At 41.5% G+C, this 26,617-nt stretch overlaps 1 protein-coding gene across 1 annotated transcript in view; it reads left to right on the top strand.

The window, feature by feature from the left end:
* The window catches only part of Pou6f2 (POU class 6 homeobox 2), a 445,133-nt gene that overhangs the window by 397,963 nt on the left and 20,553 nt on the right, over nt 1-26,617 (top strand). Inside the window, exon 7 of the mRNA XM_004840260.4 lies at nt 16,065-16,271. Coding sequence (XP_004840317.3) covers nt 16,065-16,271 — 207 coding nt within the window. The remainder of the gene's footprint in view (nt 1-16,064; nt 16,272-26,617) is intronic.

Raw genomic sequence — 26,617 nt, 5'->3', positions numbered from 1 at the left:
ATGTATGTATATCTTCTTGAAGGACATTTGAAGTAGGCACCAGAAAACTCTGAGAAAATCACGGTTGGAAGAGTACGTCTGGCCTTCTTTGCTTTCCTCTCTCAAAAACTTATCATTTAGGGAAGAAGGTGCTGATTGATCACCTGTGAAAACGGGGGTGCAATTTCATGAGCAAAACTCATCAGCATAATTCTAATGAGTCGGGGCTTTTGTTGTGAAAAATGAGAAGTTCTGTGGTCTCACCCTAAAAAGCATTAAAAAAACATTACTGACAGGAAATTGAAAAAGTAATATATGTTCGAGTGATGAGAACAACTTTTTCTCTGATTGAACAGATAGATAAATATTGCATGCAACTATCAAAATACATTTAATTTTGCTACCACAATGGGTATTCTCTTCACAAAAAGCACATGTATCATCTTGGACTCTTGGAACTTAGGTGGTGATAAACAAATGGATCTTTAATGGCTTTGGGGGTGATTTCACTCCCCCCTTTCCCCTTTTCTTTCCTTAGAGGCCTATTTTGTTGTTTATCCTAATCTAAATTCAACTTCACAGTCTGAATGTGCTCACCAAGTATAAACACAGAACTCGGAGATGCTAAATATGCATAGCATTTTCTTGAGCAATTGCCAAACCATGTTTTTCAGCAGTTCCCATCGAATAAGAGCCTATTTCAATGAAGGGTGAATTTGGAATATTGGAGATCACTGGCCCCCAATTCAGTTTTGTTTGTTTTTGCTACCGTTGCTGGAACTCTTTGCTCTCATTTGGGAAGAAATACGAACAGTTCATAAGTCTAGGCCTTTACTTGGCAATGTTTAGTAAAGCTTCTAAGGACAAGCCTTGAGTCCAGTTTTTCTCCCAAGCAATAAATAACTTTAATCTGATTTAGTCACTTAACCTGGCATCAACAGGCAGACACAAAAATACATTTCCAAATTCAAGTATTTTTTGCTGGTATAAAAACTTGAAGTTTTAGACAAAGTCACATAAGCCTCACAAACTTGATCTTTCTGCACAATGATGGTTATGGTTCCACCATAGTTGTGGATGCTCTTTGGAAGGAAAACTAAAAGGTTCTGCAACTCCCCAGTGTTGGTCGCTGCAGAGAAAATGAAAAGAATACGTAGTTTAATTTGTAGTCATTGGAGGAAAGGGCTAAGAATGATGAAAAGAAAAGTTTCCAGTTTGTCTTTAAGAATTTGTCTTAGTTTTCTGTTTCAAGGAATATTCTTAAACCTAGTGAATATATGTAATAAAAACTGTAAAATCGCTGAAGAGAATTCGAAATTGAAGTATGAAGTTATCTTTACAAGTATTTTCTCACACTGAATAAGTAATGTTCAGATAAATACATAAAGTGAAAAAAAAGAATAAATGATATGAAGAGCTACAAATTGAAACACTTTCCGGTCCCTGTTCTATCTCTCTTAGAAGCTTTCTTTCTCTCAATAAATTTTTCCTACTCTTAAAAAAAAGAAAAAGTAAAATAAAAATATATTCCTAGATGGAGGAAGCTTTGGGAGAATGTGGTGCAATAGAACTATTGTTTACCAAGTAAGAAATGCATAGACTCCTTAAGGTAGAATCAAGATGTATAGAGGTCATGACCGTGGACTGGTGAATGAGGAGGAATATTATTCTATGTAAAGCTCATCCATTCCCCGTCACATCCTTGTCATTTATACTCTCCAGTAGGAAACCGGAAGTCTCTCCATATATGTCCTCAGATGCCAGAGGTCTCAATGGATCAACTTTCCACCTATCCCCTATAAATTAACCCAGTCCCAATTTTTAATCTGACTTCTACAGACATTTTAGCCTCCTTTTTTTGTCATAAACAGAGTAGTTTTAAAGCAAGACTTAGAATAGTCTAATTTTTTTCAGACTCCTCAAGATTGAGAACACTGCCTGGCACACAGTGGACTATCAATTCTGGGCATGAGTGGTGCCAGCACTCTGGGAGACAGAGGCAGGAGGATCACAAGTTCAAGCCCCGCCTGGGCAATTTACCAACTTAGCGTGACCCTGTCTCAAAATTTTTAAAAAAATTTTAAAAGGCTGGGGATACAGTTCAATGCAAAGGTCTTGGGTTCAATCCCCAGCACAAATAATAAATAAATAAACATCACTTTTCCCAGAAGAATAAGACTTATTTCAGTGAACACAGCTGTCCATTGACACATCTGATCATGTAAACAATTCATCTTCAAAAGGAGGGACCTCGGGAGATCACCTAAAGTCACTGACAATTGCAGAAGTGTCCAGGAAGGAAAAAGAGCCTGTAGAATTCCGATAGACAGTGCGAGTTGTAAGTTTATGCAAATTGCTGTTATTGAGCCTGTCCTGCCCGCAAGATGCTGACACTGTTTTCATTGGTGCATCCAGGTGCCTTGTGAGAACAAGACTCACAAAACAATACTGTTTATCCAAAAGAAACACTTCACACAAATCCCAATGGCCAGTGACTTCCTGGTCTTCTACAGTGGGAATAAGTGCAGTGCGGTATCAATAGCCTAGTGCTAGGTACACAACAGGCCCTCAGAGAGGATGCTGTGAGGGAAGGGTGGCTATGGGAAGGATCAGTTTGTGTATGAGTGAAGGCATAGTACAGCAACCTCGTGGTTTTAAAGCCATTATGGAATAAAATGGGGAAATGCTGCCAATGTCGATATTACATACACATACTGGGATACGTTCAATATATAAAGTATAATATTTGTACAAACATATCTAAATACAATATGCTCAAAGACTTTAAGTATGCACTGCCGTAAGTAATAAATTTCCAAGGGAAAATTTGTGTGCTAACTGTAAGCAATAACTTTCTGAAACATGGAATAAAATAGCAAAGTCCCATCCATTTCCAAAAGGATCCCTCAAAATTCCATCCCTTTGCCCAAATTCTCATTTCTTGCTGAGATTCTCCAAATTCTCTTTCTGTGCTGAGAATCGCTTATTTAGTCCTTACCAAAAGAACTACTTTTTATCACTGAGTATTTCTCCCCAGTTACAGATGAAATTGGTCAGCATTGATTCCAACATCATGGCTATCTTAATCCATTCAGGCTGCCATAACAGGATGCCATAGATTGGGTGGGTGGCTTATAAACAACAGAAATATATTTCTCACAGTTCTTGAGCTGAGATATCCAAGATCAAGGTACCACTAGATTCAGAGTCTGGCGCGGGCCCCCTTCTTGATTCATAGATGGCCATCTTTCGCACTATGATCTCACACGGCAGAACAGGTCCTTTTATATGGATGCTAATCCCATTCATGAGGACTCGCCCCTCATGACCTAACCACTTTACAGAGGCATTTTCTCCAAATACCATCACATTTCAAATCCTTTCAACTTGAGAAGTTTAGAGTCGTAAATATGCAGTCTATAGGAATGCCCAACTGAAACTCAGCAATCATGGGAGATAATGTTTTGCAAATTTGACTCTCTCCTCTCTTGTCATCATTGTCCCCATCTTTTAGATGAGTACAAAGTATTCAGGGCAGTGGAAAGAAAACAGCACTACAAAGAAACCAAGGACCCCTATGTAATTCAGAGTTTGCCAATATGCTTTTCAATGTAATAAATGCATAACTCAGACATAATTTTAAGACTTGTGGCAGCTAAGCTTAATTGTAAACTTGATTGGCTTGGGGGCTACCTAGAGGATTAGTAAAGCACACTTCTGGGTGTTTCTGGGTGGGTCTTGGAGGTGTGGCCTTGGGACCTATGTCTGGTCCCTGCCCCTTCCTCTCTGGCACTGTTCCCCTTCTCTGTTTCCCAGCTGCCATGAACTAAGCAGCTTTGCTCTGATGTCCTTCTACTATGAGGTTCCTGGATTGGAGCCAACTGACCATGGACTGAATCCTCTGAAACATGAGCCAAATCAACCTCTCCTCCTTTAAATTATGGATATCAGGTATTGTGTCTCGGTGATGGAAAAGCTGAGTGATATACAGTATTGTGTTGATGGTGAGCATCTAAACTATGCTCAGGAAAAGAATGCATCTCCTGGGTACTGATTGCCATCCAGCAGTCACTTCAAGAACAGGCCGCAAAAGCAATTACAATGACTCCTAGTTTGATTCTCATCTCAATGTGACATCATCTGTGTAAATAAAATTTAATCTTTTGATTAAATGTTGAATCAAACCTATTTTTTCTATATCTCACACTGCTTAAATGGGAACACCAAATAAAGGAGAATATAGCAAATCTCACAATTACAGTAATATATGAAAATAAGATACTATGGAATATAGCGAAATTTTAGAACTTAAGAAAAAGTAAAACAACTCCTCCTGCCTCCAGAGTGTACACTGTGCCAGATTCATTTGCTGTATTATTGAAGTAGAAATTGTCAACTGGTCAGAATGGACTGAGCCTGATAACTTCATTTTACCAAAGGATTTGAGAAAGATTCAAATCCAATAAGGATGATCATTGTATCAATGGAGTTGACTCTTACTTGGGCGGCCTGTCAGTTTCCTGAGTTGTGAGGTTTCTTCTGCAGTGTTTGCTGCTAATGGCTGTATAACTAGGGTTCAACCCATAGTCTATAAGCAAATCTGTCCTGTAAAGCCCTTTGGAATTGACATTATTCATTCTCCTGTATGACACTGAGATCTGGAAGGATCCCTTTGCCCCACCTCGACATTGTAATTAGAAAACACATCTGACAGACACAATAGATTTCTTCTGTGTACTCGAGTATGTCTGGGAATTGGGGATAGTTTTGCACTTAATTAAAGAGAAAAAATAGAGACACACAAAAGTACATTTTTGCTAATACCTTATAAATATTGCTGGTTACTTATGAGAATAATTTTGCTAACTTCGTCATCAAATAACCAGGTCAAAATTGCTCCTGACTCTTTGGGCCTTTTATTAAATATTTCACTATTGTCTCCCAGCTCCTGGTAGACACTCGCTTTCCCTGTTATGATTTTGAGATTTATTCAAATGCTTCAGAGGAACTTCAGCAACTAACATACTTAAATAGCATCCAATTTTTAAGTCAACTGAAACTTCAACCATCAGTATTATAAATAGAAGCCACTAAACTCTCAGAAATAAACCAAATTCATAGTTTATAGAAAAATATATATTCTGCTCTCAAAATATATGCTCTGCCTCTGGTAGCTTGTTAAATTTTCTCTTCTCGCTTCCATATCGCCTTTTTGCCTTCCTTTCTCCTCCATTTTTCAAGAATTCTTAGTCAACAAACTTTTTTGTTTTTTCCAGTGTTACAAATTGGACCCAAGGCCTTTGCATCAAGCTACATCCCCCAGCCTTCAGAAGTGTGTTGTTCAATTTCCATGTGTTTTTAAAATTCTTGCGGTTTCTTTTGCTATTGATCTCCAATTTTATTGCACTATGGTCTGATAATATACAGGGGATAACTTCAATTCCTTTGCACTTACTTAAACATGTTCTATGAGCGACTATGTGGTCTATTTTGGAGAATGACCCGTGTCCAGCTGAAAGAATGTGTATTCTGATTTTTGTGGGGTGGAAGACTCTGTAAACATCTGTTAAGTTCATTTGTTCAAGAGTTTGATTGAGTTCTAGTATTTCATTGCTTATTTTTTGTCTAGTTGATCGATCTATTTGTGACGGTGGGGTACTGAGGTCCCCCACTACTATTGTATTAGTGCTTCTTTGATTTTTCATGCCTGTTAGTATTTGATTTATATAGTTGGGCACACTAGTGTTTGGGGCATATATATTTATGATTATCATCTTTTATTCTGGGATTGTTCCCTTTACAAGGATGTAGTGTCCTTCTTTGTCTCTCTTAATCAGTGTTGGTTTGAAATCCACTTGATCTGCAAAGAGGATAGCTACTCCTGCTTTTTTTCGGGTTCCTGTCCCATGGAATATTGTTTTCCCCCCTTTAACTTTCAGTCTATGAGTTTCATTTTGAATTAAGTGTGTTTCTTGTATGCAGCATATTGTTGGGTCTTCTTGACCCATTCTGCCAGTCTATTTCTTTTGATTGGTGAGTTGAGACCATTAACATTGATGGTTATAACTGATACATATTGACTTATCATTGTCATGACTTTTTCTTTTTGTTGGATTCCCACCCTTTGTGTTTAATTTCTTGTCATGCCTGATGGATTCATTCTGCTGGGCTTCTTGGGGTTGTGATCCTCATTGTCTTTTCCTAGGATATTGGCTAAAATTTTTTGGAGTGCTGGTTTGGTATTCATGAAGTTCCTAAGGTGCTCTTAGTCATGAAAGTATCATATTTCTCCATTAATTTTGAAAGATAGTTTTTCAGGGTTCATCAATCTGGGTTGGAGGCTGTTTTCCTTTAGGGCTTGAAATACATCACTCCAAGTTCTTCTTGCCTTGAGGGTTTGCATTGAGAAGTCTGCTGTGTTTCTGATGGCCCCCAGCCTTTGTCTTTTTAAAAGAGAAACCATTTGTTTTGTTTTGTTTTTAATTTTTAATTTTTATTACTATGTTTTGCAGTACATACCAGTTACATTCCTCTTGGAGAGTTGGTATCTATACAAAATACATTTTACTTCTTTTTTTATCCACTTCCCCTTCCCTCCCCACTTTCTCTATCTCTTAGTCCTCTTCCCTTTTGCAAAAGATCTAGTGCCCTGTTTGCTGTTATCTGTCTTTTATTTTGCTCATTATACTTTGGGTTTCTCATGTAAGAGAAGCCAAGCTTGTATGTCTGATTTATTTTACTTAACATTATGGTCTCAAAGTACATCCATTTTCCTAAAAATGACTCAACTTTATCCTTCTTTGTGGCAGAGTAATATTCCACTGTGGTTTTTATTTTGACACGGTGTCTCACTAAGTCACTAGATTCCCAGGCTGGGCTTGAACTTGTGGTCCACCTGCCTCTGCCTCCAAGAGTGCTAGGATTACAGGTACGCACCATAGCACCTCACTATTTGACAAGCTTGTGACAATGTGACCCCTGAAATTACCTTTTTTTATGGTTACTTACTTAATACTTATGGGGAGGGCTGCACCTTTCAACCATGAGTAGTCAGGGGCCTTCCTCTGCCCCAGACGTGGCTCAGGTTCTTGCTGGACAAGTTCCCTGGGTGTCTTGAGTGACTGAATCATCTGTGGTCACTTTACAGTACAAATAAGATTCCCAGATCCCCAATAATAAACAAACTGCAAACCTCACCTAAAACCCTGCTAACAGCAGCAGCCTCCAAGGAGCCCTCCTTCCTGCCACTCGCTGCTGTGGGAAAGGGCAGGCTGGTCCCATTCCTGCCTTGGTGTGGTGATTCCCTCTCCCCCAGCTCCCTCATGGTGTTTCTAACCCACCCCTGCGAGTGAGGGAGATAGCAGCTGTGGCCTGGAGAGCAGTGCTCCAGCCAACTCCGGGTGGCACTGCCACTTATCCATCCCCCGAGGGCTGGCTGGGACTCCATGGCACCCCACTATGGCCTGGGCTTTCCCCCAGCTTCCCTCTCAGGGCTGGGTTTACTCCAGATCCACTCCCCAGGGGCCTCTGGGGCAGGTTTCCAAATGGCCCAGACCTACTCTGTCCAGCCCAGAGAAGCAGGAGTCACTGCCTCTGCCACCTGGGGATGCAAATGCCGAGTGCGGCTCTTCCTTGCTCCCTTGGTCCTCCTGTTCATAGTCCTCTTCCTTTCCCCCTCTTTTTCCTCTTCATCATCCTCCTTGCCCTCCTCCTCCTCCTCTTATTCCCCTTCCTCCTCTTTTTATTCCTCTTTCTACTCATTATTTCCACTCATCCTCTTCTTATTCCCCTCCTCTTATTCCTCTTCCTTCTCCTCCTCTTATTCTTCTTTCTCTTCCTTGTCCCCTTTCTCCTTTTTCTTTCTTTCTTTCTCTCTTTCTCTCTTTCTGTTTCTTTCTCCCCCCCGCCTTCTCTTCTTCCTTCTCCTCTGCATCCTCTCTCTTCTCCTTCTCCTCCCCTCTCCTCTCTCTCTCTTCTTTCTCTGCCTTTCTCTCCTTCCTCCTGTCTTTTTCTCTCCCTTTCCCTCTGGCACCAAAGCCATAGCCTGCCCTCTTTTCCTCCCTCAAGTATATGTCCCCCGGATTTGAGGGACAACATTTGCTCAGTCACCTTCATTAATTTAAGGTAAGGAGAAAGCTCCCCATGTCCCACACCAAGGAGTGAGGAAGATGTGAAGAATTTCCAAAGCTCCCCGAGTCCACCCTTATGGTGGCGATGTGATTCTGGAATTGTCTAGCGCCTTTCAGAGCTCCTCTGCATATCCAGCATGTGGTCCAGCCTCTCCTTTAGAACGCAGCACCTTTTGAATCTTGGTGCCCACATGGAAACTTCCAATTTAGCATTCTGTTCTAATTATGTTTCATGGAAGTTTAATTGTTTTCTACCCTAAATGATAATCTATTTCCATGGTAAAATTATAACATACAAATAATTCAAAGGAGCTTAGTGCTATTGCCTGGAAGTTACCAAACACGTAAGTAAAATTCATTATGAATGAATATTTATTAGACACCTATTAGAGCACAGTGTTTAGTATTTTTCCTGTATTATCTTGTGTGTGTAGGTGTGTGTGTGTGTTACAAGAGATTGGACCTATAGTCTTCACACTGAGCTACACACCCCACCCTGTTTTACTTTTTCTTTTGAGAAAGAGTCTTAACTAAGTTGACAAGTTTCTGAGGCTGAGCTTGAACTTGCCTTCCTCCTGTGTCAGGCTCCCAAAGTGCTGGAATTACAGGCCTGCACCACCAAATTCATGCGTAATCTTATTTGGTACTCACAGTAACCTGATGCAGTGACTGTTATTATCCCTGGTTTCTAGGTGAGTAGACTGAAATTCTAAGAAGTGAAGAAATTCACGATCTCCTACTAGTTACTTGCAAAGCTTGGGCTTAAACCCAGCCACAGGGGAATCTGTTTCCTCTACATACATCTTAAGAGACAAGATTATTTGTATTGTTGTTAATACTATTTTATAACATCTGTTTTCATAAAAATTATTTTTCGCATAATGTGATAGAAGGTGCTATTTTAAAGATCCTGACACCTCTAGCTCTTTGCTTTTGTGTGAGAGTTTCTAAATTGAAACCAAACAGTGGAGCACCCTGTGGGGATTCTAATTCTCAGTGACAGTGAAAAACATCAAGTAGGGGTAGAGTACATATAAATCCCCACAATAAAAGCATTAAAGTGTACACTTCAAAATGTTCTTTCTATAGTTGCTCATTGAAAAAAAAATACACGTCATATATTGCTTGTAAGTTGGTTTAAGATAATGTGTCTCTAGTCCTAGGCTCTAGCAATGCCATCTTTGGGCACGTTACTACTTCCTGTCCCCATGCCCATGCCAGGTATTGTTAATCATCCAACAGTCTTCCTGAATTTTTGGGAGCTCCAGAGTCAACTGTTTGACACTACTTACCAAGATTTAACCTGTTTGGTCTTTGTTTAGTGTCTTCAATTGGATACTTTCACCTGTTCATCTTCGTGCCTTTACTTTGATTCAGATTCTCTGCTAGAACAGTCACACTTCTCTTCTTCTTCATCTTGGACACAGCCAAATGCAAGAAGTCACTAGACTGCATCTTGGAAAATACATCTTTGTGTGTGTGGAGTAATAGTATATTCCCTTACCCTTTTCAAAATTAATGTCCTAATCAAAGTTTCCATAGTAATTGTAAGTAAGTTTAACCTTAAACCCAAGAGCACAATGAGCTTGGGATGAATGTACAGTGTTATATAAAGAAGACAAAAATCACCATTTGAAGGAAGAGGGAGAATGGCCATGGTCAGACCAGAAAGAAAGGGAAAGAAGATTGGCTGCTTCTGCTGGGTGAACACTTAGCTCTGAAAAAGCTACAAGCTCTTTGTTCAAGTACAAAGTGATAATAGTGTGAGCAAAAAGCTCTTGACCAAAAGGTACTAAGGTCACACAAATATTTGGGGAGGAGCTCTCTCTGCAGATGCACTGCAAGACCTGAGGAAGTCCCGGATTTATAGCATCAACTGGTTTCCTGATCTTAAAGACATGGGCACCAAAATTACTTGTCAGTTTGACATCTGCAGTCACATTCTTTTGGCAGAGTTAAACAGCATATCATAGACTGTAACAACATGTGGCCATCCGATGATTTGACTGGGTATCTGGCCTTCTGTGACACCACCCTCAGGCTGATGCTGGTGACACCTACATGTCAGCAGTGCATGGATACAGGGCACCGCCCCCACACACCTTCAATCCTGATTCAGCCAGTCTGAGGTGCAGAAAGGCATTGTCACAACCACCTGAAGACCCAAAACAGCCATATGACCTGAATGATGGGTTTGCAAAAATCACAAAATACTCTTCATGATTGTTTAAATAATAATTGCTGCTGAATTTATGACCATCATAGTTGGGTATAAGCCACACAAATTCTTGTGGCAAAAGAGATCTTTTAAGTATATGTGCTGATGAATACTAATCATTTCAGTGATTTTCTTAAATTGCTCTTGCAACATGTACGCTATTGCTCTTCACTCATCTAAGGAAAGAGACAGATGGACATGATCGGCAACAACCAAATAAGTTACCTGTCAGAAAAGCTGGAACTCTTTCAGGTCACAAATTATCGTTAGAATCAGGGATGGACCTCAGCCTGGTGCAAGCATTCATCAGAGATGAATTGTGACTGGTAGATCATTGCAAACGATGCCTGAGCTATGTGCTGTGGGATTGATGGGGCAATAACTTCACTCCAAAATTTCTAATGTTGCAAGCTGGACATAAAGCAGGCTGTGCTCTTTGAATTGAAGTGGAAGTAAAAGTATCAAGTGTCCACTGTGCCGAGGATTCATTGAGGCATTCTGCTTCACATTCGGATGATGACAATAGAATCCAAGCTCTTCTGCTCTGCGCCAGCTTCAGTCCATTCTGTCCATGCTGTCACATTCACACCTGGAATAGCTTTGTCCAAACCTCCTCCCCAGTTCCCATCACAACCCATGACTTGGGTAGATGGGCCCCTTGGCCGGGCTCAACCTCCTCTTGCATCTGAACTGATCCACTCACCATCCTCCACGTCTCCCACCTTGTGACTAGTGTCTCATTAGGTCTCACTACTTACCCAAACCCACCTAATCTCCAAGACACCACTTAGCCCCCATGCCTTCTGAGATTCTTTCTGAACTATGCCCACCTTTCTTCCTCTGAAGTAGTGCATTCCTTCCCATTCTTCTGAGCACCCACCATGTAAGTCTAGAGACTTTTACCAGTCATCCTTGTCTACTCATTGAATGCTTTTCATTCCTCCCTTGAACTGGTAGAATCTTGGCATTCGTGTCTTACCACCCCTGCTCTGCCCTGTTGTATCTCCTGGGCATCTCCATGGCACATGATCTGGTGCTTATAGAGAGAAGGCTCTCCAGGTATTCATTTGTACTACCAGAGGCCTTCATGCTTTAGGAGAGCATGAATTAGTTTTGAATACTGAATGGCTTAAGCAGGAGTCAGACCCTCATTGCCCTGTGTTCAGCAACATGATCTTCTATCAGGACTTCTACTGGCAATAAATCCATAGTTTTGGGGAACTGGCTAGTCAACTCCTCCAAAATCTAGTTTTAAGACCATAAATGGCTCAGAAGTATCCCCTTTGCTCTCAAACCAGGGATCTCCCATGGCTTTGTCAAACCTCAGTTTTAGTTCCCTGATTTAATTGAAATATATGTAGATACAAATACTTCCCTTGAATCTCAGGCCTTCAGTTTGAAATATGACTTCAAGTGCTATGATGGACAACTGTTTATGAGTACAGAAAGTCTCTGATCTCTGTACTTCAGCACTTCTTAGCTCTTTGTTGGGGTCTCCAGGAAGCCAGAGTTCCTGGAGGAGTCCCAACTGCATGTGTGGAATTGCTAAGGGAAATTGGAGCCACGCTAAGAAAAACAGGCTCATCAGAGAATCTTTAGACAGACAGTGTGTGATCATCTCTAACCTCCAACCAGAGGGAGCAAATGAAAACCAGCATCTAACTTAGAGAATATGACAAAATTCTTCACAACACACTGCCGAATTCTGGGCAAGCTGAGGTGGTGGTCTCAAGGCCCCTGAAAGAGGAGCAAAAATGTGAAATGCACAACTTCACAGAAGGCTTCCTGACTTCAGACTCACGCCTGTCCCTGTCCCCACCTCGTGGGCAACTCCCTTTATTACGAGACTCCTTCTGTAGGGCCATTATAGAGTCCTCTGGGTCTGACACCACCAGTGTCCTATACTTGATGAGTGATGCTCAGGCCTAGGAAAAAAGAGGGTAAGGTTGGCAAGAACACACAAGGGGTGATGCGGTGAATGTGTAAGCTAAGAAAAAAATTTATAGTAAAAGACCCATTGCTGTAAACCTCCCTCAAGATACTCCCCCTTGCTTTGAACAGACTTATCCCATCCTACTTGACATTTTCTGAAGCAGTTCTGGAAGTCCTCTTTTGTGAGTGTCTTTAGCAGGTGTTACAAAAAATATGGTGAATGCTGCTGCTGAGTACCATCCAAGGGAAAAGCTGGTTTATAAAACCATGTATGTCTTAGGGCCGGGAATTTAGCTCAGTGGTTCCACCGCCTGCCTTGCAAGCACAAAGTCTGGAGTTCAATCCCCAGTACCAAAAAAACAAAACAAACAAAAACCATGTGTGTCCTTATCCACCTGTTCACCAGCTCTGGCATCATGTGACTTCTGTCTCTTCCCTAAAATCAAAATGACCATAAAAGGGAAACGTTTTTTAATCAATTCAGGACATTGAGGCAGCCATAACAGCACAAATAAAAACACTCATGAAAGAGGATTTCCAGAACTGCTTCAGTGGCAAGAACAATGGGATGTATGTGTTCAAAGTGAGGGGGAGGATTTTGAGAAAGAATAATGGCAATGTGTCTTTTACTGTAACTAATTTTGTAGATTTAAACATTCACTGTGTTTTTAGATCACACCTCATAAGTGGCAAGTGTTTAGCAATGTCATGGCTCAGTGCTGGGATGGGAGGCTGTCCTGAAGGAAGAAGCTGGTGAGCATTGTTTGTCTTTCTGTTTCTTCCTTCACCCAGAAAGTGCATCCTGTTACTGGGGAGGAAGCAAAGACTCCAGTCAATCATCCTGGGGCAGAAACCCTCTCTCTCCTTCACAGTGTAGTCTGTGACTGTCGTGGTCTGTGCTTTCTGTCACCCCCACAAGCTCCTAAACACAGTGACATCCTGCCTAAAATAGAACTCACCAGCCCTGCCACAGATGCACTGCGCTTTCAGCTCAGTCCAGTCAAACAGAGTGAGGTGGCAAAGGCTGGAGACACAAGGGCAGCCAGAGCAAGTAGGTTGGTGGCCGAGTTTCTGCTGTGCAAGTGTGGCAAGAGGAATTAGCCAAGGTGGCCTAGGACAACTGCTCTGTTCCCCAAGCCCCTTTCACATTGCCTGAGGTCACGGGAAGTGGCCTCGGGATCCTGAGCTGTTTAATGCAAAACCTCTTGTGTTAGTTACTTTTCTTGTTGCTGAAACAAAATACTGGACACTCAAAGTTAAAGGGAGAAGATTTATTTAGCTCACAGTTCGTAGAGGTTTCAGTCCATAATTGGCAGGCTCCAAGGCAGAGTGGCACATGGCAGAGGGGCAACAGTTCGTGGCGGCAGAACACAGCAAAAACAATAAGAGAACCTTAACAATCTTTCGGCTCCTTTTATCTTATCCAGACTACCGGGATTAGGATGCCCTTAATTCCACTCTAGATTCAGCTACCTCTGAAAAAGCTACCTATGACCACATGAGGCTTTGGAAAAACATCTAGACCCAAACCACAACACCATTCATCAATATACTACTTACACACTATGACCTATCCCAGTGGACTCCTCCTGACCTGCTGGTACAGATGGGGCATGTTCCTTGCTGATGTTCTGGGATGGATCTCACAGGCTTGCTTCAGGAGACCACAAGCTGCCAGTTCCCTGGGGCACAGCTAATCACTCTGCAGCAATCCCTTGACCTCTATCTGCATCTGTGACAACTTCCATTGACACCTGATATTCACTCAGCTCTGAATTAGTGCCAACCCACAGGGCCTTTTGTGGTGCAGGCAACAGCCCCATGAGGCTCTGTCCCCACATAGTATGGCAGTAAGGTTCCCCTGTGGTCCCAGTGGCATCTGGCTTCTCAGTCACAGTTGTGTCTAAAAGCCATTCCCTGTGGTCTCGGTCTAGCTCAGTGGTAAGGCATGTGCTTAACACATACAAGACCTTGGTGTTCAAAAATATTCACTGAAAACTATTTCCAAAGGCCTGTGTGAGTGTGGTGGGGGTGGAAACTGATGTCATTTATAAACTCAGCACCCAGCAGCTTCTCGGCCAGTGGGAAACTAACCAGGCTGTGGTGTGTTGTCAAAGAGTTGTGCTCCCCAATGTCTGCAGTGGTGGAGTCTGGGGGCAAATGGAAAAGCAAGCATTTGGGGTTCAGCCAGACTAGGACCCCGGTTCCAGCTCTGTCACCTCTCCACTGCTCCCTCAGTGACTCCACAGAGTTTCTTTACCTCTTTATGGGATTAGCGGAGGCATGACTAATCCCCACCTCATAGAGTTGTGATTAGAATACAGAGGAAAGGTAATCAAACATGCAAAAAGGCTTCCTGAGGCTTCTTATGGCTGTGTCTTGGTGATCCTGAGGCCCAGAACTGTGGTTCACACCCCAGAGCTGTGTAACCGTCCTACAGTGTTTGCAGGATGAATAGCACCCACACAGTAAGCTCCCCCACAACTGCCTACAGAGGGATCCACAGCACTTGGAGAGAGATCACAGTTTGGGTTCTTACAGATTAAATCTGTCCCTAATAATGTGTAAGGTTTTCAGACACCTTGGACACTTGCTGCTCCATCCTATCCAAGATGCCTTCCTTCCTCCTTCATGAAAAGTCACTTTTGTGTTACAAAATATTTAACTTTACTAACCTAACCTTAACATTCCTGGAGCTCTTGGATATAGCCAGGTCCTTGCTGGAGTGAATCTATATACTCCATTCACTGGATACAAAGAAAAGCCAGTCCGGCTCCCTGCCACCTGGGCCCTGCTTCTAGGGTCTGTTTAAGACCCAGTTCAAAAGCATCATTTAAAGCCTGACGTGGTGGTGCACATCTGTAAACTCAGCACTTTGGATGGCTGAAGCAGGAAGATCTCAGTTTGAGCCAAGCCTGGGAACTTAGCAAGACCCTGTCTTAAAACAAAAAAAATTTTTTAAGACCTAGAGATGTAACTCAATATGAAGGCCCTTGATTTAATCCTAACCACAAAAAAAAAAAATCATGCTTTTCTAATTTCAGTTCTTAGTAGTCATTTTGCTTCTATTTTAAGAATTTCAGACATTTAAATATTTATTTGTGCTCCTGATTCTCTCACACCTTTGAAAAGCTTAAGTCACTTGACAAATGTGCCACAGCTAGTAGGTGGCACAGGTAGGAATGGAATCCTGTCTCCAGAACCTGGGCTCTCACCCATGAGCCCTGGGACGTTGAAGGCCCCTAATCTTGTCTTGTCTCAAGACATCAACCCTAACCTTGAGAGAGAGAGAGCAGGATGTTGGGGAACGGCGGGGGAGAGGATGGATGGAAGGGGTTGACTGTGATAGAAGATCCCTGGAAGTCAGGGTATATGGGCCCCTTGTGGGGAAGAAATTAGGGTTCCCAGGCAGCCAGAGGTCGTGAGTGCGGAGAAATCTGTCCTCTCAGCCGCACCTACCTCACAGGGTGCTTATGAGGAGTACATGAGCTCACATAGGTGAACTGCAGGTGTCTGTGCTGCCCTGGCAGAAATTGCATGTTTATGCACTTAGTGAAGCTTACTTTCATTTTAAATAAGACAGGTGTTACTGAGGTTCTTTTCTCAGTAAACTCTGTCCACGTGCAATTCTCTCTTCTTTGAATAAGCATCTCTTACCCTGTCTACCACTTGCCCCAAGCCCTCCCACCTGCTCCCAGATCCTGAACTGCCTCCGGGGGAGCCTCCCAGGTAGCAGGTGGACTTCAGTTGCACGGGCAGCTCCTCGACTGAGCCCAGGTCCTCACCCTTGTGCCTGTCTCTTACAGATTATTGGGACCATTCCACTGATGCCTAACCCAGGGCCTTCCAGCCAAGCAGCAAGCGGCACTCAGGGCCTTCAAGTGCAGCCTATCACCCCCCAGCTCCTGACAAACGCCCAGGGCCAGATCATCGCCACGGTCATCGGGAACCAGATCCTGCCTGTGATCAACACCCAGGGCATCACACTCTCCCCTATCAAGCCAGGCCAGCAGGTAAAGTCCCCATGCCAAGGCAGCCATGCCTGCTTCTTACCTCCCTTCTCCTTCCTGTTCTCAATCCATGAACAGTAAGTTTTACATTACAAAATATTTCACTTCAGTAACCCTAATGTATCAATACTTATCAAATGTAGGCTTCTGAGACAGCTGCCTACAAATAAGGCATAAAAATAGGAAGTTCTGCTTATTGATTTCACTAAAAGATGATGATCCAGTTAATTTTTTCATTCAAATATCTACTGAGCACTCCCTTTGTGTTTATGCCAAAGGCTGAGTACAGAGCACTGAAGAAGAAAGACAGTCGCTGGCCTCATGGAGCTTCTGGTTAACTGGTTCCATCAACAAACATTTATCAACAGGCCCCGATAAATGCTAAGAAACATGAAAGAGAAGGAGCTTGGATCCACAGTGCAACAAAGCAGAGAATGCCCTGTCACAGGGCAGGTAGGACAACAGAGAGGGGAGTGACCTGGTCTTCCCACAGAATTTTTAGTCTTCCTAGAGAAAGTGGCTTGGGAAGAGATGGACAAGAGTTAACCTGATAAGTGAATAGTTGACAACATTAACCTGTGTTGGTTCACTACATTCCCAGGCAGTGGGAAGAGCAGGCACAAGGCAAGACAATGGGAAGGAGGATGGAAGTTGAGAAATAGGAGAAAGGCTGATGTGACGGGAATACAGTGTAAGCAGAGGACAGTCATGTGAACCTGGACATGTTACAGAGCATCTTTGTGCCCCCATTTCGTTCTGTGTAAAATAGGGACAAACTAATGTATCGGGCATTTTCCTATTGCTGAGAGAAAATATCTGACACCTGCAACTTAAAGGAGGAGGGAGTTATTTTGGCTCAAATTTTCAGAGGATTCAGTCCATGGTTGGTTGGCTTCAAGGCAGAAATGGATGGTGGAAGGGCTTTTTGGAGGAAAGAAGAAGAAGAGGGAGAAATAGAGAAAAGGGAGGAGCAAGGGACAAGAATACACCCTTCCAGGTCATGCCTCCCAGTGACCTACCTCCAAGTGGACCCCACCTCCGAATAGCACATTCAGCTGTGAACTCATCCATGGATGGATCCACTGATGGGTATTGCCCCCATTATCCAATCATTTCCAGATGTTCCACCTCTGCACACATGAGACCTTGCGGGGGCATTTTAGATCTAAACCATGACAACCAGCACCTACCTCACAGGGTGCTTATGAAGAATACATGAGTTCAGATAGGCGAAGGGCTTGGAATAATGACTAGCATAGAGCAAGCACTCATGTAGTTGTAGTGGTGGTGGTGGTGGTGATATGATGATTTACTCTGAAGCTCAGGAATCTGTAGGAAGTATTTTAAAAGGTAAATGGCATGGCTGACTTTACTTTTTCCAAGAAAACAACTCTTATACCAGTATGCAGGTTGGTCTAAAAAGATACTGTCAACAAACCACTCCGGAGATGATAGTAAAACACAAGGAATAATTAATGAAAGCCTGTAATAGATAGCTGAAAATAAGCACATGGATTCACACTAGAGCTCAGGACAGGAGAGGTGGATCTGGAAGTCTTGAGCACATTTGTTGTAATTGCAAATACATGGGACATGCAGAGAAAGCATGAGAAGCAGAAGAAGGAAGACCCAGGAGTCACCTAGGAAAACACCAGCTCTTAAGGGCTGGAAAAGGAAGGGGAAAGAAGAAATGGTGGGTAAGCAGGAGAGGAACCTATAGAATAATGATCTAGCATCCAAGAGTTTCAAAAAAGGAGAATGTAGACAGATATCAAATGCTGCAGATATGAAAGCAAGTAAAGCCATAGAGATGCATCCGTTCCTCTATTTCTTTATGGTAATGTTTTAAAGTGTGAATCATCTCTATTTTAAACACCTAGAAACAAGTCATTTGTTAACTGGGGGAAATCAAGAAGTAAGAGGAGGCCAAGGCCTAAGACCTAGGTTTAAAGTTAGAGCTGGACATGATGGTGCACAGCTATAATCTCAGCTGCTCTGGGAGGCTGAGCAGGAAGACTGCAAGTTTGAGCATAGCCTGGGCAACTAAGTCTCTTAGCGAGAACCTGTCTGAAAATAAAAAATAAAAGGGCTGGGAATGTAGCTCAGTGTGAAGGCCCTGGGTTCAATTCTAAGTACTACAATCAATCAATCAATCCATCAATCAATAAAAAGTTGAAGCATACACTAACAAGAGAAGGATGGTAGAAGGGAACTATGCGGACTAACAGTGAATGTATAGCCCAATATATAACCATTTATTGCTTGCTGGAAAATTGAATAATGTAAAGGAAATAAATACAAAGGAAGAGAGAAGAGCACATTGACATCGTTTATCTACAGCAATGTCAAAAAATCTTTCAGGGACCTCAGCCATGGCCTCCAGTTGGCTTCTGATCTAACTATGAAAACAGCCCCTTCTTGGTGGCACTCGGAGGCCATGTTTGGAACGTCCATTTGCTTGTTCAATTAATGTCTAAAAATCTGTTTAACAGAAAGATGTATTGACCACTTGCCTGTGTCCAGCACTGTACCCTGAAGCTGGACTGTAGTGGTGGTGGGCACGCCAGATATCTTAAGAGGTGCACATTCATTAAAGACTGATTCACCATGAACATAAGATTGGCAGTCAGTGTTGTGAGAAGGAAGTGAAGGAAATCAGAGAGTGGTTAGCGTGAAAAACCTCATCCAGTTAAGGAGGTCAAACCAGGAAACTCAAGCCAGGTATGAACGTGCTTCCTGGAGAAGAGAAACCTCTGTGTTTTTGCACCAAATCTAAACCTCTATCCTAGGAGCCAAGGTTCCCAGGCACCCTTTCCTCATCTTCATCCCCAGCAGTGAAGCATCCCTGCCAGACTTACTGTCTCTCGGCTCATTTATTTCATTTACTCTTTACAAAGCTCCATTTGTTCCCCAAATAAAACAAAAGTCTCTGTTTTTATTGGCTTTTTAAACCTTAGTTCTAGCTGTTCCAACCATGTTCATAATTATCTCCAGGCAGAAAAAATTAAGAAATCTATCTCTTTCGTACAATCTGCTAAAAACTAAAACTATTTCTGTCAGCAGAACCAAGCTGTAAATTGCCCAAAAGGTGATGAATTAGTTAGAAATCATTAACATTTAATATAAAAGAGCTCTCACTCTCACCTTCAGTTTCAAGGGTGGGTGTGTGGGTGACAGCTGTTACATAAAATGATTGCTCTAGATTTGAGGTGTGACAATTGGGGTGTTCAAGGACCTAATCAAGGAATGGAGCCCGTTCTCAATTCCTTGCCCATAAAGGCTGTCAGGAATCCTTTTCCACCATCGCTCTCATGTGCCCAGCCACACCCGAGGAGCTTCCTGTTACAGCTGTTAGAAGAGATGATCTTCTGATGGTCTAACCACCACCTCCACCACCCTCTTCATGGCAGGATTGAAGATCTAGCAGCTGGGGAAAAACAGCCAGTTTCTCGGGGTGTACCTTGCAACTCATGTCAGCTCCAACTAACATCCAAATGGTGGGGTTTGCTTTGTTGACATACAGGCACACACCTCTCATGTACGTGCACATGTCTCTCCTGCACGAGAGAAGATGTGAGCCCAGCCAGAAAGAATGATAGGGAAACCATCCCAAATGCCCAGTCACAACAGGCACCAACAGGCCTCTTATTCAAGGCCAGTGTGAGGGTGGTATCCCAGTCCCAGAAAAACCAAGGGACCCAATGGTGAACCTGGTCAGAAACATCAGAGAAAGGAATGATATTAGTTCTTGGCATCATCTCTGGTTGAAACACATAAGAACATGAAGTACACAAGTTGGGCAAATCAACAGGAGATGTTTATCCCACATATAAACATCTGTGAGCCTAAATATCATAAAATTCCCAGAGTCAAAAAGTAAAAAGTTCCGAACCAAGGATAAGGATAGTTGCCTTCAATTTTTTTTCTTTAAATATTACCCTTTACATTGAAGAAATATAATATGGACAACTACTAAAAAATAAAGGATTTCTATCAACCAGTAGAGAAGTTTCTCAATTTATTTTTCAAGTGATTTATGACAAATGCTTGATCTCACAAGAGCATAGTTCTGACAATAAAATATGTCATAAATTACAGGAGTAGAGTTTCCTAACCCATGCTTAGAAGGAAGCCCATTTTGCCGGGTAAATTACATAGTTATCAGACCATATGACCTAGAGTGATTGGTTTTCATTTAAAAAATAATAATTACATCCTTAATTGAAATTCCACATCTGCCTATCATTAACTAAAAGAGACTGAATACAATCCAAGAATGAAGTATCTATTTCCTTGATGATTTATTTCACCAATGAAAAATTGAGAAAAATATGCAGTTATCATCTAAAATACAAACAGCATTTAAAAATATATATTCCAAAACCCAATAGCCTGAGATATGACTTTCACACCATCACATCAGAGACCCTTTTGTGTTCAGTGCAAGAAAATAAAAGTCAGAAAAGGACTGGATTGGAAAAAAAGAGAGAGACAAAAATCTGTATGTGCATTAAAAAATTAATTAAAATAAAAATATCCAGTGGAGCTCAAAAGTAATTCTTTGTTCCCTCCCAGAGATTTCAGACCTGCTACAGCTTAGAGTGATTCCCCCCAAATCAGAGAGTGACTCCCAGTCCCTGGTTGGCTTTCCCCGGCTACCCTGTGAATATCCTATGAATTAATGGTTTCTTCAGAAGCTGCACAGACATCATTTTTGTGTATATTTATTCTCCCTTTGACTAAATCCTAACAAAAAGTAAGGGGAGTTTTTAGTCATAAAGAGGGTACAGATATTTGAAAGGAAAACAACTTGTAACATCGAAGCATGGAAACTTTTCAAAAATTAAACCCCATAACTAAAATACATGAAGACTATCATCTACGAGGGTAGTCTTTTCTTCAAAAAGTAATCTAATCATGGTGCTAACAGAAAGCTAACGGGAGGCAACTTATTTAAATGAACTTTTTTAAAATGCTATGTTGTTACTCAAATCCATCCATATATTTTTAAGTAAATACAAAAATGTATACTTGCTTAGCTACTGTTTTACAAATTAGTTTCCCTTCCCAGCCCTGGTCTAAATCAGTTTCCCAGTTTGCCAGGGAATCACCCAGAATTAAACATAGATGAGCTATTTCCACCTTCAGGGATCTAAAACGATGAGTTCCCCTAGGTGGATGGAATGTATATGGGTGATCCCAAAACAAAATAGCCCTTTGACCTTGCAGTCACACATCCCAGCATCCCACCTCTTTGGTCATACCTTGACACTTCCTACCAAGGTCGGCTGGCAAGGCTCTTACTCTGTGTCCTGAAATGTTTTTGCCACTTTCCCTAACTGGCAAGCTTCAGCTCACCCATCCTTTGGAATCTCGATCCACTCTCCCTCCTTGGGCCCTGCCCTGCAGCCAGGCCCCTCATCTCTGCTTCCCCCGGGGCCTTCATTCATTTTGGCCAAACTGTACTGTCATTAAGAGTTCACAGCTAAAAGGCAAGACCCAGACTGGTTCAGCCTTATCCACCTAGTTCCAGTCCTCGCCCATGGTGGGAGCTCAGCCAAATCTTTCATTTAATTGCTGTCCAATCATCACATTTGGCTGGATCCAGAGCCCGGCTTCCAGACAAGCCCAGCTTGGTGCTCCGTGTCTCTCTAACTCCAGTGTCTTCTGTCCTTTGCTGGTATTCTTCCAGGGAGCTTGGGAAGACCTTCCAAGCAACTCTGTCTTCTGTTTCTTTCTTTTTCAAACTTCAAAATCTTTCTCCCTCCACATCCTCCCATCTACTACCTCAGCTACATTTAACCCCTCATTTTCCACTCTACACTAAAATTTAACTTCCATTCTGTCATCTGTCCCTCCTGAGCTCTGTCCGAATGTTCCATGTTTGTCTGTGACTGCCTGTGTTCAGGCATCATCGCTAAATCCTCTCATTCTAACTCTCCTCCCTTCTCCACATCCTTGCTGTGCCTAAAATCAGGGACCCTGCTTTGCACCAACCCCCCCCACACACACAGGTACTTCTGAGGTACATAGTTCCCCATACATAACAGGTGTAAAATTGTCGATCAAAAATATGGTATGTGTTTAAATGTTTTAAATTTATTATAGTAAAAGACATATCACCATGAATTCTCCCTCAGAATACTTTCCCTCACTTCGAACACACTTATCCCATTATTCTTGCCACTTTCTGAAGCAGTAATCCTGGAAGTCCTATTTCCTGGGTGTCTTTAGGACATGTGATCAAAAAATACAGTGAATGCAGTGGCCTAGTACCATCCAACAGAAAGGCAGGTTTATGAGAAAAAAAACCATGACAGTGTGTTCTTACCCACCTTATTCACTGGATCTGGTACCATGCAACTTCTGGCTCTTCCCCAAGGTCAAAATGAACATAAACAGTAAATGATCTGAATCAACCCATGACATTGAAGCAGCCAGGATAGCACAATTGAAGACATGAAAGAGGACTCCAGAACTGCTTCAGAAAGTGGCAAGAATGATGGGTTGGTGTGTTTGGAGCACTTAAGAAAGATTAATGGCAATGTGTTTTTTACTGTAATAAATTTGTTTAAATATTCACAGAAACCTCAATATGGGGCTCTTCTTCCTATGTAGGTTATAGAGACATTTAAAAGTTGTGGAATAGAGCTTTAAGAAATAAATTTTGAAAATTCTGCCCAAAGGATCACTTCCTCCTGGCTTTTACAAACTTCCCACAAAGAGAGCTAAAATCTCCCCCAGTCATGCTCCAGGTTTTTGAAATTTTTCAAGATAGATTATCCCCATGTCAACCTTAAATCTTTCAGCAAATTTAATACCTACATTCTTATCCTGCCTATAGTAGAACAAACTCCTCAATAAGTCTTCAGTGTTCCTTATATCTTCCAAATTAGTAATAGTTCTTATTGTGTCTGAACCCAGGCTTCTCTTGTCTAGACATAATAAACTTACTCTTTTAGCTTAGTGTGGTGGTCACACCTGTAATCCCACACACTCAGAGGCTGAGGTAGGAGTATAACGAGTTCAAGCCCAGCCTGGGAAATTTAGTAAGACCTAGCTCAAATTTTTTAAAAATAGAAAGGGTTAGGGATGTAGCTCTGTGCAAAGATCCTAGTTCAATGCCTAGTGCCCACCAAAAAAAAATCTACTCACTTTGCTCTTTTTCCATGAGAAGATCCTCCCAAACCCTATGTGATTCCTCAAACAGCAGCATCTGAGAACTTGTTAGAAAGGCAAATTTTTGGTCCTCAGCTTAGACATGAATCACAAACTAAATCAGAACTCTGGGGCTGGAACTTGCACATCTGGCTGTAACAACTCTCCAGGTGATTCTGATGGAACTAAATTTCCAAGAACCACTGATATAATTTCTCTCCTGAGCTCTTCTAAAATACACATCACTCACTTCCTGGTGGCTCCTGACACATTTGTACAAGACCAGACCACCTCCAATTTGCCTGTGGAGATTCCAAGAGTTTTTTCCAACTGCCCAGTTAGCTTCTCTATATTTAATCCCACTTGAATTTTACTTCTTATAGCCATAGTCTTTTCCAACGAGTCTAGCACGTTCTGCATTTGATTCCATCCCCAAGACTCTTGCCACCCCTACTTATTTTTATATCAATCTTGGATTTCACTAGAAGGTGCTTCATTCCAGAAACTAAAACATCATGAAGGAAATACTGCATCATACAGGGAAGATACACGGGAGTAGCAGTGTAGCAAATCACGAAGACCTTTCCCATGTGCTGCTATTTCTGTCTCTTTTTGTTGAATAGCTGAACCACCTGACAGTCCCAGGCAACACAAACAAACCAACGAAGCCAGCCTGTGGGAGTCCACAGGAAGCACAGTTTGTCAGCCTCTGAGTCCTGGCCTCCCTGTTTATCGTTCTGCATGTGGGATGGACATCGTCCCTCCTGTGGCTAACAAGGACTGTCCCTTTCCTGTCCTTGCACACTGACTGTCTGTGCTCTGAGCCTATTTATACCTAGCTCACAGCTCAAAAAAGGGCAAGAAAATGATAGTGTGAACTCAGAAACAGCTAAACTCCAGCTCCTGTAAACAGTTCAGTCAGGGTGTAGTGGGTAAATAGAACACAAGATGATATAAAAAGGATGCAATACTGAGGAAAGTAAGTTTGAAGGACTACATATAACCAGAATTAACAATGTCAAGCAAAGGACAATCTGCGAGCAACTTCTTCTGAGATGTCTCCCCGATATGGTCCTAAAACCATAAAAAACTGTTTTGCTTTGTTTTGTTTTGTTTGCAATACTGGGGATTGAACCAGGCCCTTTGCACTAAGATACATCCCTAATCTTTATTTTTTATTTTGAGATATGATCTCTCTAAGTTGCCCAGCCTGGGCTTGAACTTGCAATCCTCCTGTCTCACCCTCCAAAAGTTCTGGAATTACAGACATGTGCCACCACTCCCAGCCATAATAAAATTTTTGAATAACTCTTTAGCCACCAAAGAGCATCACATTTTCCTAAAGATATGTTGAAATTTTAAATACTTTTTGACTTGTCAAGAATAATTGCTAAATTAGAAAAATATCTAAAATTTCATATTAGGGAAAAGAACTGAGACATGTTCAGATCAATAGATCATGACGATCCACACTGGGGTTGACCAGCAGGATGGACCTGAGCGAAGCCAGAGCTTCCCACCGACCCCCTGACTTGCAGCCACTCTTCTCCAGTGATGGGTGGAGTTGAGACTAGCAAGGCATCTAGGAGTGTGCTGGTTCTTGTTTCTTACATGAACTCATTGTCCCAGGAACATCATTGGATCTTTAAATCTCTGTTTTTCCCTTCTGTAACATCACCAATACCTAACAAGGAGGACCATTGCCAGGACTAAAAATGATGTATGTGAAAACATGGGAAGCAAGCAATAAATGGTAGCTATAGATTTGGTCTTTCAAGGTCAAGGCAATGTAACAACACAGCTTCCCTTACAGAGCTTCTTAGTTTCCTCTTTCCTCCAGGATGGTAGAGGAATAAGCTTTTCTTCACACTTCCACTCATTCCTAATTGCCGACACTTTCTTTCAGTAAGCTACTCCAGTTTTTCTGTTCAGTTATATTCAAGATTTATGCATCTATTTTTATGCTAATAACTATAATATAAATATATATAATTTTTACAACTGTCCAGATCTTTAAACACAATATAATTAAATCAAATTAAATAGCATTTTCCCGATGCTGCTTAAAGTATGTTAAATTTTCTATATCAAACCCCAAAGTTGTTTCATGAAATGCCTTATTTTGCTGCCTTATCTTTTCTTATTTGGTAAATATATTTTAGGCATACATTTTTTAAAGTATGATTTTAATAAAACATGATTTTAAACAGCATGATTTTAATAAAAACAAATGCCTAGAGAAAAATTAGTATAGTATGAGTTGTAATTTTTTAACCTATAAGCCTGGCAAAAAATGTTACTACAATTTATTAGTGCATGTTGATATTACATAATGGTGGGATTTGTTTTGGGAAGTTCATACATGCACTTAACATATCTTAGTCAGTTTCAATCCTGTTACCCCATCTTTCCTCCTAAGCATAAATTATTTTAGATTAATACATCAAAATGATTAAACCAAGAATTTCAAAGACAGAATGCTCTGTGTTCCATAGTTTACCTGGAAGAATTGCAGTTTGGGATATAAAAGATGCAGATGTGAAGGAAGAAGAAATGAGGGAGAGATCTCTCTTTGGGCTGGTTTAATATGTACCATCAGCTGTTTTATCTGGCTCACAGATGCTTCTAGAAGTAACACACGTGTCTACACTGGCAACTGGAATGAAATATATAGGTTCCATTATGATGTTTCTCCTTACATAATCCTCTTGATTTTTGACACATATGCACCTTGAAGAATTTTCAGTTTTGCTGGTTGAACTCTGGAGAGAAATCAGGATCCCAGTGTCCTAAAAAAAAATAATTTACTTTGAAAGAAAAAGTATTTCTTAAGAGTCTTAGAAATCTTAGATTCTATTCTCTCTTTCCTAAAATATTGTTTTCCTCTCAAATTTCTTCTGCATAGCTCCACACATAAGTCCTTGCTTGCTTTAGTGACCCCTAAGCGAGATTGTAACCTAGTAATTTTTTTCTTTACTGAATTATGTCTGAGGAAGAAACATTTAAATTGATATCATCTTATCCAGTTCCTTGACACTACTTTACCCCACCCAGGGCCAATAAAGTATTGATGGAATGTAAAACTGAAGACTACCCATGATTCAGTAACTCAAAACTGTAAACAGTTTTTGCAAGTAATAGTCTTTAGAAGGACAACTCAATGGGGGGGGGGGGGCGTTGGATTAACATCC

The sequence above is a fragment of the Heterocephalus glaber genome, unplaced genomic scaffold (assembly GCF_053883595.1).
Source record: "Heterocephalus glaber isolate CG9 unplaced genomic scaffold, H.glaber_assembly_v1.0 deba00001610, whole genome shotgun sequence".
In the NCBI taxonomy this organism is placed as follows: Eukaryota; Metazoa; Chordata; class Mammalia; order Rodentia; family Bathyergidae; genus Heterocephalus; species Heterocephalus glaber.
The sequence above is the reverse complement of the archived record's forward strand: the minus strand, read 5'-3'. Positions and strand labels throughout refer to the sequence as shown.